Source organism: Hyperolius riggenbachi, chromosome 9 (assembly GCF_040937935.1).
Source record: "Hyperolius riggenbachi isolate aHypRig1 chromosome 9, aHypRig1.pri, whole genome shotgun sequence".
Lineage (NCBI taxonomy): Eukaryota > Metazoa > Chordata > Amphibia > Anura > Hyperoliidae > Hyperolius > Hyperolius riggenbachi.
This window is the reverse complement of record NC_090654.1, coordinates 224,475,692-224,493,174: the sequence shown is the minus strand read 5'-3', so window position 1 is coordinate 224,493,174 and position 17,483 is coordinate 224,475,692. Positions and strand designations below refer to the sequence as shown.

The 17,483-nt window shown below is 47.0% G+C and overlaps 2 protein-coding genes across 2 annotated transcripts in view; both read left to right on the top strand.

Annotated features, from left to right (window-relative positions):
- LOC137532976 (spectrin beta chain, erythrocytic-like) overlaps nt 1–17,483 on the top strand; it is a 564,120-nt gene that overhangs the window by 165,492 nt on the left and 381,145 nt on the right. The gene's annotated exons all lie outside the window — the stretch shown is intronic.
- The window catches only part of LOC137533599 (hepatic sodium/bile acid cotransporter-like), a 54,700-nt gene continuing 49,569 nt past the window's right edge, over nt 12,353–17,483 (top strand). The window contains exon 1 of the mRNA XM_068254949.1: nt 12,353–12,460. Coding sequence (XP_068111050.1) covers nt 12,353–12,460 — 108 coding nt within the window. The remainder of the gene's footprint in view (nt 12,461–17,483) is intronic.

Sequence of the window (17,483 nt, the reverse complement as noted above, 5' to 3'; positions counted from 1 at the left end):
TCTAATAAAGAACAGTAAGGCTGGTTTCACACTGCAAACTGGCGTTAGTAATGCGGTGCGTAGCGCCCACTGCACCACATTGCAATGCCAGAAACAGGCCTTCAGGGAACACTGCGTTAGTACACGGTGTTCCCTGTCTGGCATCTGTCCAAACAGGAAGTGATGCACGCTTTCGGTCTCTTCCTGTTTCAGGGATGCGGAAGTGCACAGAAGCGTATTGTAAAAATACACATGTGCGCCGCGACGTCACAATGCCAACATGCTTAAAGAACCCTGCGTCGTCATAGACTAACATGACTTCCGGGCTGACACAGATAACCGCAGGAGCTGCACAATAACGTAGGTTTGTGCCAGGGTTAAATCGGGCACTTCCGGTGCAGCCTACCGCAACGTGGGAAGTATGAACTTCCCCATAGGCTATCATTAGGCTGCAGTAGTAGTGCGTCAATTTGATGCACCGCCCCAGTTTGAAAGGGCCCTTAGGAGAATAGACTCCGGAGAGAAGGAAGAAGAAAAACTGAGAAAGAAAGGATTGGGAATAGGAATGAAAAGGAAGTGACGCAGCCCACCCACCTTGGTCAGCACTCCACCCACCTCTAGATCTATCCTGGTTTCAGCAATGGTTGGGCTACCTGTGGTCCCATGTTGCTGGCCCACTGGCTGGGATGAACCCATATATCTATAACATGGTTTTTCCAGTTGTTTGACAGCCGATTAATGAGCAGCATCAGTGCATTGGGAGCAGCCTATTGTTGAAGAAGCGTTGGTCCTTCCCACAGACAGTGCCATGCAGGCAGTACCATACTGATTCTCCGATTTTGGGGAAGAAAAGCTTATGTGAGACAGAAAACTGCATGCTTTTTGATTTGACTCTAGATTTGACTCTAGTTTTTTGAGCCAGAAAGGAGTGTTATCCCTTAATGGCAGTGGCACGGATGCCTGCTGGGGCTGCACTTCACGTTCTGAAGGCCCATCTTACAAGAGACATAACAAAAATGTGGCCATTGTGATCAGGGGCATAGCAATAGGGGTTGCAGAGGTTGCGACCGCATCGGGGCCCTTGGGCCAGAGGGGCCCGAAGGGTTCACCCTCAACTGCAGTATTAGCTCTCTATTGGTCCTGTGCTCATAATAATCACTTCTATAGATACTTTGAATAGTAGTAATCATTAATAAACTGTTCCCCATTCCCTTCTTGCACCTCTGACACTGTAGTTGTCAATAGCAGGTTTTGGTGCACCGTATCAATTGTTATGTATAGAGTGCTTGGGGGGCCCCAATGTAAAACTTGCATCAGGGCCTACAGCTCCTTAGCTAAGCCCAGGGGCATAACTAGGCCCCACCAGGCCCCCCTGCAGAAATTCTGAGGGCCCCCTCCCTCGGGGCCCGCTTGGGACCGTTTTGGGGGACTTGAGGGGTCGTAGCATGAGGGGAGAGCTATGGCCACATTCGGTGGGGAGGGGGGACGGTCCTCCCCCCTCCCTCACCTCGGGCTCTCCCCTCTGCGCTGCCCTCCAGCATCAATACATTTGGGTATGCAGGCGGCGGGCAGCGGCAGTTACATACCTTCCGTGCGCTCCAGCATGGAAGTTCCTCTATCTAGCCTCTGACGCGACTTCCTGTTTTATACTCCCACCCCCACCCCCCTGCAGTTGCATGGGCAAGATGGGCTGCTTTCCTATAGTTCGCCCCTGTTAGTGTGCCACTAGAGAGGAAGAGCAGTTTCTCGCCTTAGTGGCCTGAAAACTTCTGTTGTGCCATTTTAACTTATGATACCACTACCATGTCTTCTCTAGATGTCTTCTTTGTAAAAAAAATCAGAAACTACCTTAGTTCAGAAGTCCACAAATGCACACATTTTTAACCAGTTAAGGACTACAGGCTTAAACCCCCCTTAAGACCAGGCCATTTTTTTGCTAATTTGGCCACTGCAGCTTTAAGGCCTTGCTGCAGGGCTGTAAAACTCAGCATACAAGTGATTCCCCCCTCCCTCCTTTTCTGCCCACCAACAGAGTTCTCTTCGCTCCTGGTGTGTTCGTTTTTTTTTTCGTAAATATTTTTGTCTTTATTTTAGAAATAAACTTCCCTATTTTTTATTTATTTTTACCCCTTCCCCCCCCTCCCCCTGCCAGCCAATCAGTGCAATTTGCTGTCATAGGCTTCAGCCTAAGACAGCGGATCGCTGTCTTGCCACTCAGAGGGACAGCCGTGTCATCAAAGGCAGTACTGTACTATGTAAATAGACGTTTCGCCGCTGGAAGACTGATGACGGACCGAAGCTCCATCATCCAAGCGGAGATGCGTCCAAGCGGAGATGCGCCCAAGCATCATCCTCCGTCATCCAAGCGGAGAACACGCCCCCAGGACTTTACGCCGATCAGCGTTAGGCACTCCTGGGGGAGCCACCGCGTTCACGCCCAGCGGTGTCAAACAGGTTAAAGCAAGAGGGATAATGGAGACTGCCAAATTTATTTCCTTTTAAACAATGTCAGTTGCCTGAAGGCCCTGCTGATCTGTTTGGCTGCAGTTGTGTCAGAATCATTCCAGAAACAAGCATGGAGCTAATCTTGTCAGATGTGACAATAATATCAGAAACACTTGACATGCTGCATGCTTGTTCAGGGTCTATGGCTAAAAGTATTAGAGGCAGGGGATCAGCAGGATTCCTGGTAACTGGTATTGCTTAAAAGGAAATGAATATGGCAGCCTCCATATACCTCTTGTTTCAGTTGTCCTTTAAATCATGCTCCCCATCTCTCCATAATAGCAGGAAACATTAATTCTATCTGAAAGGAATTTTAGGAAATATCTCATTTTACTGGTCTGGGATCACATGACCAATGTCCACGCCTTCTTTCTAACTTGTAATCCAGGACATGTCCTTCTTATAAGATTCTGTGTGGGCAAATATCACATGTAAAGCCAGGAAGAAGACCAGAGGTGCCAAAAGAGTAAAAATAGGCTGTAAAATTGTTAAAAATGCTTGGGAGGCAGTGGTGGACTTACCTCCTATAAGCAGACACAAGAAACTGTCAATTAATGAAACAAGTAATTTTATTGGCATACTCCACAATAGGTTGCAACGCCTTTCGCAGGCAATCTCCTGCTTCCTCAGGCAGTTAAAAGGGAGAGCATACAACTGTGAACAGAGGCAAAACAGGGGTGACTTCTTAATCCTGAGTGGGGTCAGGACAATCTCCCCACCTGCCTGCACAGTGGTTGCCTTGGAGGTAACCCTGGTTTGTGAGTATATAATCTTCTACTCCATTCATATTCCATATTTCCAGTACATACTACACTATATTGGGCTTTCTGTGTCATCTCTTTATTTATCTCATGCGGTATTTTAACACATTGTTTGCAATTCACCACTGTGAGAGGATAGAGAGAGGAGTGTTTTCAGTAGCAGGCGATAATGGAGCGATATAGATGCCAAAACCGAGTGATAAATGGTCAGTAGTTATGCGGTGTTAATGATTTGCATGCAATACTTTGCCTCTCTGGATGCTGGAAGTAAAGGTTTGTGAGTAGGAGGAAAAGGTTATTACCAGCACATGACCGCAGAGGGTTTCCCTCCCTGTTTTTTTGACACTCTCCTTCCATTACAAATCCCTCCCTCTGTTCTGCATATTAAAGGGACTCCGAGCAGTGCAGAAACTATGGAAAGATGCATATCATTTTAAAGCTCTCTTTCTCCTCTTTCCAATGATATATAAACCACCGCCCGATTGAAATTGTCGCGAAAATAGAGAAAACTAAAAGGCGTAGGGCGACGATTTAGGTGTCGCCAGACAGAGAAGAAAGAGAGCTTTAAAATGATATCCATCTTTCCATAGTTACTTGTATTACACAGGGCGACTTTTTCCTAAAGTCGGCAGCTTCATTCTGCTGAATAGAGCTGCTGACACTGGGGAAAGTGTCATCCTGTGTAATACAAGTAACTATGGAAAGATGCATATCATTTTAAAGCTCTCTTTCTCCTCTTTCTGGCGACACCTAAATTGTCGCCCTACGCCTTTTAGTTTTCTCTATTTTCGCGATTGAAATCGCGGCCGCAGCAATTTCAATCGCGAAAACTAAAAGGCGTAGGGTGGCGGTTTATATATCATTGGAAAGAGGAGAAAGAGAGCTTTAAAATGATACGCATCTTTCCATAGTTTCTGCACTGCTCGGAGTCCCTTTAAGCATATTAAGCAATATTAAGTAGATGGGTGAAATGGAGGAGGTATTTGGATACATTTTCACACTCCCTTCCGATTAAAAATGTATTCAAATTCTTTCTTCGTTTCGCCCATCCACTTAATATTGTAAATGCTTAATATTGCTTAATATTTTAAATAAACTGCTCTCTGGTGCCTGAAATATGTACAGTATAAGCTGTTACTTTGTGCTGCTAGTAAACTAACTGCAGAGTTAGTTGCAGCAGCTGTGATAAAAACCACATATCGCCAGGTACATGCAGGAGATAAATGAGATCTAAAATAACAAATGGTCACACCCCCTTTTTTCCCCTGGTGAATTGTGATTTTGAGAAAAAATAACGAATAACTATCGCCTATTTATCGCACGAATTTCACATGAATTTCTACCTGTCGGTATTTCACCCTATACCTCTGGAGAATTGCTATTTTGAGATATCACAGGAGGTAAATTACTTACCATGCGATAAATAGGTCGGTAACCTCTAGTGAATTAAGGCCATTATCTGGAACATTCAGTTGTCCTTTCAGATATAACTAACAGCAACTGATATATAACTGACGGCAACTGATATATTTCAGTTCTGACAACATTTTGGCAGAAAGAAGCATTACAAGAAGAAAATGGTGAGCCTCTGAGAGTAACTGGTGGCGAACTAAGTATGTAAAATTCATTTGCAGGTACATCGTGGGTTTATTTTAAATAATTTTACTTGGTTCAGGTTCCCTGTAAGGCCTAGTGCACACCAAAACCTGCTAGCAGATTCGCAAAATGCTAGCAGATTCTGAAACGCTTTTTCATATTTTTCTGTAGCGTTTCAGCTAGCGTTTTGCGGTTTTGTGTAGCGGTTTTGGTGTAGTAGATTTCATATATTGTTACAGTAAAGCTGTTACTGAACAGCTTCTGTAACAAAAACGCCGGCAAAACCGCTCTGAACAGGCGTTTTTCAGAGCGGTTTGTGTTTTTCCTATACTTAACATTGAGGCAGAAACGCATCCGCAATCCAAAAAATGCCTCACCCCGGGAGTATGCGTTTCAGCAAAACACCTCCCGCTCTGGTGTGAACCACCCCATTAAGATACATTGACCAAGCGTATCCGCAGCCGCAAGCGGCTGCAGAAACGCTGAAAAAGCCGCTCGGTGTGCACCAGCCCAAAGATAGAAGCTGATTGCATTTAATTCAAGCTTGAATTAAATAGCCATTCTTCACAGCTAAAGAAACCGATGCTGTATGATCCTGAAATGTCCTCTTTAAATTATGCTCTGCAACCAGATGTGCACAGACACCTTCTATCAAAACAAAACTGAAACGGCCAGACATTAAGATGGCTTAACCGGTCCATTCATAAGTGAGCACCGCTATTTGGAGTGTGACTTTATTGGTCACAGATGTACAGAGCAGGCAGGTGCAGCAAGAATCCCCTCACTGTTTTCCCACAGCTGCCAGGAAATCCCCAATACCATTTCCACTGTGTCTGAAGAGTCAGCAAACAATTATACAGCACACTCCTGATGGCACCAGGATGCTAAACTAGCCGTCAAAAGTCCTCAAAATGTGTCTCCAATGCCTTCCAATAAAAAAATGCTGCACCTATACAGACTGATACAAATACATTTCATTTAGCACAATTAGGTTATATCAGTATAAAATACAGTCGATGTAATACATATTTGAGGTGCAGTAGGCCTGGACTTGCTTTTGTTCAGATAGGTGTAGGGCATACATGTCAAACTCCGGCCCATGGGCCAAATCTGGCCCTTGGAGCCATAAGATTTGGCCCTCAGGTGGTTTCTCCACTGTGCATTATGTTTGGCCCACTTAGGACCACCAGAGAAGCTATATTGGAGGGTAAGCCCTAGATCACCAGGGAAGCCAAATAGAGAGGGGGAAAGCAATAGATACCATGGAACTGTATAGGAGAGGGAGGGGGCCACTAGACACTAGGGAACTGTATAGGGAAAGGAGGGAGGGAGGACCAGTAAACATCAAGGAATTGTATAGGGGAGGGAGGGAGAACCACTAAACACCAGGGAACTGTATAGATGAAGGATAAGGGCCACTAGACGCCAGGGAACCATATAGGTTAAAGAGGGGGGTTCTAGACAGCAGGGTACTGTATAGGGAATGGAGGAGGGCTATTAGACACAAGGGAATTTTATAAGGGAGAAAGGTGGCCACTAGACACTGAGGTTGGCCTGCGACTTGGTCCCAGAGCTCAATTTTGGCCCACTTTGTATTTGAGTTTGACACCCCTGGTGTTGGGGAAGCACATTTAACAACGTATTAGTTTGAGTTAGGTTAGATCAGTGTTACATAAAAATACATTGCATCTATAATTGTTCCAATCTGCCACTCTACAACAAAAGGATATTTTCTCATATGATCAGTAAATCCCAAATTCTCAAAGAATTATAAGGCTAGGTTCACAGTGGTCCATTGCATAACACACGTGCAATATTGAGTGTGAACTGCAATTGGTGACTAGACATAGGCTTTAATGCAAAGCCTGCATGCAACAAGTTAGAATAGCATGATCTGTTTGCAGGCCCATAGACTTGTATGTCCCCCCCCCCCCCCACGGTGTGCATGTGCAGTTGTGGGCAGCAACACAGTTGTGGGTGGCGACTGAGTGCGCTGTCACTGCACAGTGGATTACTGTGCTTTACTGTGGGCGGCACAGGCTTTAGTGTGGGCAGCAACTTAGTGCAGCGTCACTGGTGATGTTCACATTGTGAGCGGGGCTTTGTGCGGTGGTTTGTGCGTGCTCGCAGGTACAGCTGTGCATCTGCAGGTAAAGTTGCATCCATGTCATTGTATAGTTGTGCTACTCACAGACTACTGAAGCAAATACTGTAGACGATTAGGACAGCCAGATAACTCATTTTTTAATAGCAGCCTCACCATTCCTATCAGTTCTAGTAATAATAAATAATAATAATCCAAACATTTGTATAGCACTTTTCTCCTGTCGGACTCAAAGAGCTCAAGAGCTGCAGCTGCAGCTCAAGAGGCCACCCTGCAGTGTTAGGGAGTCTTGCCTTGAACTCCTTACTGAATAGGTACTTGACCTAGCTTAGCCAAGATTCGATTTGAACCCTGGTCTCCCATGTCAAAGGCAGAGCCCTTAACCAGTACACTATCTAGCCACCAGTAAGCAGCAGAGGACAGTTCAGATCTGACTCTATGGGGTAAGGGGGTTGTCTGTCTAACATCAGTACTGAGCGCTAAGGGCCCATTCACACTACAAGAGCTTTTTAAACGCTAGAGATTTTAAAATCTCTTGCTAATGCAATTCTATGGGTGATTTTTACAAAATCGCATCACTCCAGTGTGAACACTCACATAGGATAACAAGAGCTTTTAAAATCACAAGCCCTTAGAAAAGCTCTTGTAGTGTGAACAGGCCCTAAGGCCTCTTTTCCACGGACAGTTGATAGGCAGTTAAATACCTTTCAAACGCTCACAACCTCTTGCTGCGGCCTGGTAACTTCTCACTACTGCCTGGTAACTGCTCACTGCAGCCTGGCAACTGCTTGCTGAGCACACAGTTCAACAGTCTGTAGAAAAGAAGCCTAAGGCCTTTTTTCCATGGACTTTTGAACATTGTGCTCAGCAAGCAGTTACTAGGCAGCCGTGAGCAGATACCAGGCAGGAGTGAGCAGTTGTGAGAGTTTGGCCTCTTTTCCATGAACTGTTGAGCTGTGTGCGCAGCAAGCAGTTACTAGGCAGCAGTGAGCAGTTGTGAGAGTTTGAGAAGCCGATAAACTGCTTACCCTGCTCATACACAAGTCTTGGCGGCATTAATTACTATCTCCCCTCCAGGCCACCATGGATAGTGGGGTAAAGAGGTTATTTGGCTTCCAGCTATTGCTGGCGGACGAATTGCAGTGTCCTTGTAGGTGCCCAAATCAGTCACTGAGCGCTGCTATAGCCATAATTCCTATTACGGTCTACGGTGGCATCGGCTGCGCTCAAATCTCCTGTGCTGTTTTTACACTGATCGTATTGTACACTGCCCCACTGTGAGCGTGGCCGTAGCCTAACTGCTTAGTCAGCTCAGTCATTAGTTTCCAAAACTGATTAGAGCTACGCAAAGGTCTGGTTCTACCAAATGGTACCACTTATTGGGCTACACTCACAAACGGCTGAAGTAATACTGTATGCGGTATGTATGATTTTATTTATGTATTTATTTTTTAAATCCTCTTTTTTTTCCGGCATGTGGGAGTCTGTTGCCGAGTTACCAAACTATTTGAGAATGGGACAATAATTAACGTATTAAGCGCAAAAATCAGTCATTTACTTTACTAGTCAGTAATTTAACTTTTCCAACCTGTAGTGAATTGACTCATTTCTAACTTAAAATAAGCTGGGTTTTTTTTTGCATTATCGAATGTGTTAATGCATTGTGAATGGAGGCCCTTGTGGAGCAAGAAGACCAAAAGCTGAATTTCAGCTCTGATCAACCGAGATCTACAGATGATAAATAAAATGCTAATAATTGTGACTTCCATGCAAATTTAGGCCTCCTTTCCATGAACTGTTGAGCTTTGTGCTCAGCAAGCAGTTACCAGGCAGAAGTAAGCAGTTATCAAGTAGCAACGAGCAGTTACTAGGCAGCAGTGAGCAGTTGGGAGAGTTTGAGAGGCATTTCACTGCCTATCAACAGTCTGTGGAAAGGAGGCCTAAATGTAAAGTATAGTATATAGGTAGCTTGGTTAGTGAGCCAATCAAATTTTGATCTAAGCTGCTTGCAATTTACTTTAAATTTGCACGGATGACATTGGCCTCCATTCACAATAAATGTGCGGTAAATACATTTTTGACAGAAAATTACCAGCGGACATTACAGGTTTTTTTTCCTACATGCACATTTTTTTTCTGAGTGTGAGTAAAGGTCGGTAAAAAATGCGGTAACAAGACTGTAATAGTTCAAAAAGTTGGTAAACTGTCATTAAAACTGCTTAAAGGACCTCTGTCGCTAAAATCTTAAAATTTAAAATACATGTAAACATATACAAATAACAAGTACGTTTCTTCCAGAGTAAAATGAGCCATAAATTACTTTTCTCCTATGTTGCTGTCACTTACAGTAAGTAGTAGAAATATGACATTACGACAGATTTTGGATTAGCCCATCTTCCCATGGGGGGTTCTCAGGGTTTTCTTTATTTTTTAAAAGCACTTAGTGAATGGAAGTTGCTCCGCCCAACTGCCAAAGAAGTGTACGGTGAGCAGGGAGGCTGGTGAGCATCATTGTATAAATCTTTTTCAGGGAATGTCTTTATAAAGAATAAAGGCCATGCTGAGAATCCCCCATGAAGAGATGGACTAGCCCAAAACCTGTTGGTAATGTCATATTTCTACTACCTACCTACTGTAACATAGGAGAAAATTAATGCATGGCTCATTTTACTCTGGAAGAAATGTACTTCTTATCTGTATGTGTTTTAAATTTTAAGATTTTCGCGACAGTTCCTTAAGGGCTCTTTCACATTAGGGTAGATTTTCTGCGTTTCAACGTAAAGGGTAAAGTTTGCGTTACCCAAGGTGAAATGAAAGTCCATAGACTTTCATTTTAGCTTTCAGATATATAACGCAGCCTTTTTGTGCGTTGCGTTACACTGCACCCAGGCGCAGTTTTTCGTCCGACGCTAGCTTTATGCGTTACAATGTTAGTCAATGTAAAACGCACACTGTGACGAATCAACGTTTCTTCGTCCTAAATAGGTAGTTAGAGCCTTATGAAATATCCCCTGTTGCCACTATTAACAAAATGACAACAGATAGGGAAAGGCTTGGTTTATAAAAAGACCAGGGAAGCCAAGGGTTAACAGTTCCTCTCCCTGGTCAAATGTAACAAACCCTGGCTCTTTGGTAGCTTCTAATTACATAGCTTCCCTCCAAGGGTGGAATTTGTCACCTAGCCTTGCTGGGGGTTATACAGCCCATAAATCACAGATAAGGCTGACATATATCGTAAACCCCAAGTTTCTGGCAGAATGGTGTCTCTAACATTCTCACCTCCACACAAAACTAGCAAATGCCCAGATCTTATCAGTTTCTCTCTGGAAGCAGCTGACCTGCTGTGACCTCAGGAATCCCAATATTCATATGTTCTCCATATTTCCTTCATAATTCCTGGCGTAGCAGATCTCCCTGCCCATGAAATCTGCACAGGTTATGGGATTCCACAGGGCGCTGGTTCTGACAGGTTTACGGACCAATCGGACTGCCAGATCTAGCGTAAGATTGTTTTAAAATAACCCTCTAATACCCCAGGGGTCTGACCCCCCAAGTTTGGTATCAACGTTCTTGATAAATTCTGACAAACCTAAAAATGTTATTAGATTTAACATAACTTGTACGGTTTGCAGGTTTCCACACTTATCATGATTCAGGTAAATTCTTGCTTCTATGAGAGGGGCAGAGACCTACTGCTGCAAAGAGGTGTGTGATCCATGCCCCCTAACCCCTCCTTGCTGGAGTGGGGGCTATAACCACAGAGAGCCCAGAAAGCTCTGCGTCCTTTACCTTCAATCTGATGCCGAGTAACATCCTGGCAGCCCGCAGGGACACGGGCCAACCTCCATCTTGGAAATTCTAACAAAGGCCTGTTGGCCGCATGGCAACCGCCATTTTGGGACTTTCGCCAAAGACTTGCGATTGCCGCATGGACTACCAATAACGGTATTTGAACTGTATATAATCAGACATTCTGTTCATTCTGTTTCTCTTCCTCTCTTCTCTCTGTCCAATCAATCTATTCTAAAATAAGCTGTGTGTATGTAGTTTAGAAATAAACTAACGATTTTATCGTTCAGTCTTGTGCCTGTTCTGGTCATCTGATTGCTGCTATAACGAATCTGCCCTCTGAAGAGTCAGTCATACTACCGCATTGTTTTATGATTTGCTTATGATTGTTGATTTGCTAGCTAGGTTGTAAATAACCGTTTCTTCCTTCTAGGATTAGCTAGTACCAGATTTCCTGTGCGAAATCGATAACTTTCGTTTCTCGATTGTAAATACAATTCGAGATTGCATCATATAGGGACCCAGTAACCTTTCTTCAACGTCACATTGCTCACAGTCTTTAAGCCGTCGGAAGTGACTATTCCCCGAACGGTGACTTGAGCGTGTTGAACGCGATTGGGCTGGCTACCGTATTATGATAGCGTTGGAGACTGTCGGCTCCATACAACCCGACAGTGGTGGCAGTGTATTTACCCGATTTCCAGCGCGAAATCGATATTTTTAGTTTACAGATTGTATATACAATCAAAATTGTACATGTATGGGCACCTCTAACCAATCTTAACCGTTTACTACGCACACAGTGAATTTGCCTCCAGCAGTCTCTAGTGCATGAGACCTGCATGGCAACAGTGGCCTAGTAATACGGGATTGGTGGATGTTTGTCCCATTACATATTGTCGGCAGCTGCGCGACCAATCTTTATTGTCAGTCTGTTCACCGTACTTCCTGCGTATGCTAACGGGAGCAGATTAGACGGGATTGGCACGCTCTGTCGCCCTTTTCTTCTTACCTCTGACGATCCAGCAACCGGTCTCGTTGTCCGTCTGCGCCCGTACTTCCTGCGTACGCTAACGGGAGCAGATCTCGACGGGATCGCGGGGCTGGATTGTCACATTGGTGGGCAGTGGTGGTGATAGCACACCCCAAAACCAGGCATAGCCAGCTTTTGGGAAATCAGAGCGCAAAGATCTGACAAACTCAGTCTTTGCAACCAGAATAATAAGACAGTGGTCGCTAAGTATCCTGTCTTGCAGAACCGAAGTTCTGGGCACAAAACGGTACACATTGATAGCAATAGATTGGTCTACATTTCCTAACTTTCTCTTTGCTATACCCTATTTTTTCTTGTACTTTTCTCTTCTGAATGTCTGATTCAGTTCAGTTTCACCAAAATTGGTCAGTTCCTAGCTTGCATGCCCTCTGCGAATCGCACGGCATTGCTGCTTGCAGCACAAGCAAGGCTGAGCTGGTGGCATAACCCCAGAGATGGAATCCTTGTCGCCACCTTGCTTAATGCCTCTATTACCTGCAATCCTGATACCCCCGGAGTGGTTGGCAAACCTGACCGGCGAGGATCTGCGCTTGTACCAGGAGTTCCAAGAATGTCAGCGCCAGCATGAGGCAGAGATGCTCCAGCATGAAGCACGGATGCTCCAGCGTGAAGCAGAGCACCAAGAGCGACTGCGCCAGTGGGATCTCCAGGACAAAGAGCTACGGCTCCAGCGTGAATTGGAGTTGGCAAACCTGACCGGCGAGGAACTGCGCAGATACCAGGAGCACCGAGAGTGTCTGCGCCAGCGGGATCTCCAGATCGAAGAGCTACGGCTCCAGCGTGAATTGGAGTTGGCCCAGCTAACCCAATCAAATCAGCACTCTTCACTATGTGTTTCGGTGGAGAGATGCGAACCTCTACCCGTGACCCCCACAGCAAAACTTCCTGCCATGGAAGAGGGCACGGAACGAGACTTTCCTGTGCGCACCTCTGAGAGGGCGTACCATCAGGTTCCTGTACCTGACAGCCAGAGAACTCTGGTGCTGGACAGTCACAGAACACTGTCCCAAGACTTGGAAGGAGGTAAGCCTACTGCATTTGCTCCTCCTGGTCCAGTGAGCTTTGTGCCACTGAGACCTGCAGCTGCTGCTATTGCTGCACCCCAGTCTGACACACCTGCCATTCGCACGTGTAATCTTTGTGGCGCAACTGGCCACATAAAGTTCTTCTGTCCCAAGAGGAAGAGAACGACCGTCCCTAGCCCGAAGATGGCTAGCAACCCTGATCCGTCACCTGCATCACCCCGTGCACTGCCTGTCAGCGTGTCAGAGATGCTCTACGGTTCCGGAAATCGTCACAGTGCTCCAGTGGACGACCAGATCATCTTTTGCTCCAGTGCTCCAGAAGCAGATGTTTCCTTGGTCTGTTCCGACCTTGCCACAGAGGAAGATATTCTCCCACAAAAGCTCCTCACCCTGACTGAAGTCAGGCCCAACCACCACAACCCTGTTATCCCAGGTCCCGAGAAGGCCGGATGGGGGGTGGGTTTTCCAGAGCGGGCTGTTGCTGAGTTTCCCTCTCCTCCTGTGCTTGGCACTGATCTAGGCACGCTTGTGTGCCCTTCGGAATTTTCTGCTGATATGCAGGAGTTCCCAGCAGGACTCCCTGACCACCAGGTACTGTACAAGCCTTTGGGAAAACAGGGAGATGTCAAACCCTTACCTGCTATGGCTACTGTACCTAACGTAGTGTTGGGCGAACATCTAGATGTTCGGGTTCGGGCCGAACAGGCCGAACATGGCCGCGATGTTCGGGTGTTCGACCCGAACTCCGAACATAATGGAAGTCAATGGGGACCCGAACTTTTGTGGTTTGTAAAGCCTCCTTACATGCTACATACCCCAAATTTACAGGGTATGTGCACCTTGGGAGTGGGTACAAGAGGAAAAAAAAATTAGCAAAAAGAGCTTATAGTTTTTGAGAAAATCGATTTTAAAGTTTCAAAGGGAAAACTGTCTTTTAAATGCGGGAAATGTCTGTTTTCTTTGCACAGGTAACATGTTTTTTGTCGGCATGCAGTCATAAATGTAATACATATAAGAGGTTCCAGGAAAAGGGACCGGTAACGCTAACCCAGCAGCAGCACACGTGATGGAACAGGAGGAGGGTGGCGCAGGAGGAGAAGAAGGCCACGCTTTGTGAGACACAACAACCCCGGCCTTGCATGAGGGCAAGAAGCGTGCGGATAGCATGCTTTGTACCGCCATGCAGTCATAAATGTAATAAAGATAAGTGGTTCAATAAACAGGGACCACGCGGCAACGCTAACCCAGCAGCAGCAGACGTGATGGAACAGGAGCAGGCGCAGGAGGAGAAGGCCACGCTTTGTGAGACACAACAACCCAGGCCTTGCATGTGGACAAAAAGCGTGCGGATATAGCAGCAATGCTTTTTGCCGCCATGCAGTCATAAATGTAATACAGATGAGAGGTTCAATAAACAGGGCCCGGAAACGCAACACCATCCCAGATGTTCATTGGTCATGTTACTTGGTTGGGGTCCTGGAGTGTTGCGTAGTCATTTCCAATCCAGGATTGATTCATTTTAATTTGAGTCAGACGGTCTGCATTTTCTGTAGAGAGGCGGATACGCCGATCTGTGACGATGCCTCCGGCAGCACTGAAACAGCGTTCCGACATAACGCTGGCTGCCGGGCAAGCCAGCACCTCTATTGCGTACATTGCCAGTTCGTGCCAGGTGTCTAGCTTCGATACCCAATAGTTGAAGGGTGCAGATGGATGGTTCGACACAGCTACGCCATCTGACATGTAGTCCTTGACCATCTTCTCCAGGCGATCGGTGTTGGAGGTGGATCTGCACGCTTGCTGTTCAGTGGGCTGCGGCTGCATGGGTGTCAGAAAATTTTCCCACTCCAAGGACACTGCCGATACCATTCCCTTTTGGGTACTAGCTGCGGCTTGCGTTGTTTGCTGCCCTCCTGGTCGTCCTGGGTTTGCGGAAGTCAGTCTGTCTGCGTACAACTGGCTAGAGGAGGGGGAGGATGTCAATCTCCTCTCTAAAGTCTCCACAAGGGCCTGCTGGTATTCTTCCATTTTGACCTGTCTGACTCTTTCTTCAAGCAGTTTTGGAACATTGTGTTTGTACCGTGGATCCAGAAGGGTATAAACCCAGTAATTGGTGTTGTCCAGAATGCGCACAATGCGTGGGTCACGTTCAATGCAGTCTAGCATGAATTGAGCCATGTGTGCCAGAGTCCTACCAGAATCCTCATCATCCTCTTGTGAGCGTTGTGATAGTTGTTGTGATGCATCATAGTCGTCACCTTCCTCCTGGTCTGCTTCTGCTGACCATTCGCGTTGAATTGTGGAAGTCCAACGTGCACCGCTCTGGCCCTCGTCAGTGGTGGCATGAAATTCCTGCTCCAACTCCAGCTGTTCCTCCTCCTCTTCTTCGTCATAGCTGCTGGGGCCAGCGTTCCCTGAGGCGGATGGCCTGATGTTGGTACCATCACGCTGATCGTTTTCTCCTTCAGATTCCCCCAGTTGCATCATGACAGCTGTTTCCTTGATTTTTAACATCGACCTCTTCAGTAAACACAGCAGTGGTATGGTAATGCTGACTGAAGAGTTGTCACTGCTCACAAGCAACGTGGATTGCTCAAAATTTTGGAGGACTTGGCAGAGGTCCAACATGTTGGCCCAATCGGATCCACAGAAGCTTGGCAGCTGGCCGGATGCGCCTCGGTACTGCGCCGTCATGTACTGGACCACTGCACTCTTCTGCTCGCAAAAGCGGGCTAGCATGTGCAGCGTAGAATTCCAGCGCGTAGGGACATCACACAGCAAGCGATGGTGGGGGAGATTGAAGCGCTCCTGCATCTTGGCGAGTGCCCCCGAAGCAGTACTGGAATTTCTACAATGTTTGGACACTCGACGCACCTTCAACAGCAGATCGGGCACGCCTGGGTATGTCCTCAGGAACCGCTGAACTACTAGGTTCATCACGTGCGCCAGGCAAGGGATGTGTGTCAGCTTAGCCAACCTTAAAGCGCGAATGAGATTACTCCCATTATCACACACAACCATGCCCGGTTTCAGGTCCAGCGGTGCCAGCCACAAATCCGTCTGTTCCTTTATTCCCCTCCAAATTTCCTCCCCTGTGTGCTGCTTATCCCCAAGGCAGATGAGCTTCAGCAACGCTTGCTGACGCATGCCAACAGCTGTGCTGCACTGCTTCCACGATCCTACTGCTGCTGGGTTAGCGTTTCCGGATGAGGTACAGCTTTGAGATGCGTTGGAGGAGAAGGAGTCAGAGAGGTAGGTGCTGCTGTTATCCAGTGGGAGGGACGGCGGTGCAGCTGTTTGTGGCGTGGGCAACACCCGTGCCGTAGCAGGTGAGGAATCGCTGCCAGGCTCCACAAGGTTCACCCAGTGCGCGGTAAGGGAGATGTATCGACCCTGGCCGAACGCACTCGTCCAGGTGTCAGTGGTGAGGTGAACCTTGCAGGCAACGGCATTCTTCAAGCTTCGGGTTATTTTGCTGACCACGTGCTCATGCAACTCAGGCACTGCAGAGCGTGCAAAGTGGTAGCGGCTGGGAACCACGTAACGTGGGATGGCCACTGACATCATGCCCTTGAAGCTGTTTGTCTCCACCAATCGATATGGCAGCATTTCGCAGGCCAGAAGCTTGGCTATGCTGGCTGTTACTGCCACGGCCCGGGGGTCATTTGCTGGCAATTTCCTCTTGCGCTCAAACATCTCCGACACAGACAACTGAACCGTAGCGCTGCACACGGAAGGGCTGTTGGTTGTTGTGTTTGATGAACACTGGGAGACCTCAAGAGCACTACTCCGGAAAGTGTCAGCGTCGTCTGATGTTTGTGAATGTTGTGAACCACGCAATGGCTGGGCTACTGCTGCTGCTGAGGCGGGTCTGGTGAACCCAAGGGAGGCAGTGTTGTTTCTGGTACCCTGTCCTGACGCGTTTGCCCAAAGAGTGGGATGTTTGGATAGCATGTGACGGCTCATGCTGGTGGTGGAGAGGTTGTTAATATTTTTCCCCCTGCTCAGGCGGGTCTTGCACACCTTGCAAATCGCCATGGTAACATCCTCAGTGCAGTCTTCAAAGAAAGCCCAGACTTTGGAGCACCTGCCTCCTTGCTGGCGATTTCTGTTTGCTCATCTTTTGCCTCTCACTTGAACTTCCACGCTTGTGGTGCCTGAAATTGCGCGCCGCCTACCTTGTGGCACAAGGCGAACTCGTGCAGCAGTGTGTTCTTCAACAGACTCATCTGTGCTGCTGCTACGACGGCGATGTTCTCGTTCACAAACAAAATCTGGGTCTCTGTCCACATTGTCCATACCCTCCTCTTCCATTTCCTCAAACTCGTCATATGTCATTGTGGGCCACCGCCGTGGAGTAGAGCTCCCCACAACAACCTCTGCGCAGCACACTCCAACGTCGTCTTCCAGATCTTGTCGGCCGACCTCCTGCAATTGCAACCCCTCCTGCCCAAATTGCTCTGGGATTTGGGTTTCCGAGTCCTCTTCGGACTCGCCTTGTATTTCAGTGCGCGGTGCATTTCCCACAGTTAACGGTTGTGAATCCAGGCACAACATTTCTGGCTGTTCCTCCATTGACCTTTGAAAGGTGGAAGTTTGTTGGGCTGGGAATAGCTCCTGCGAATACCCCATTGTGTCCTGAGGTAATTCATCGGACTGGTTATCTGGCA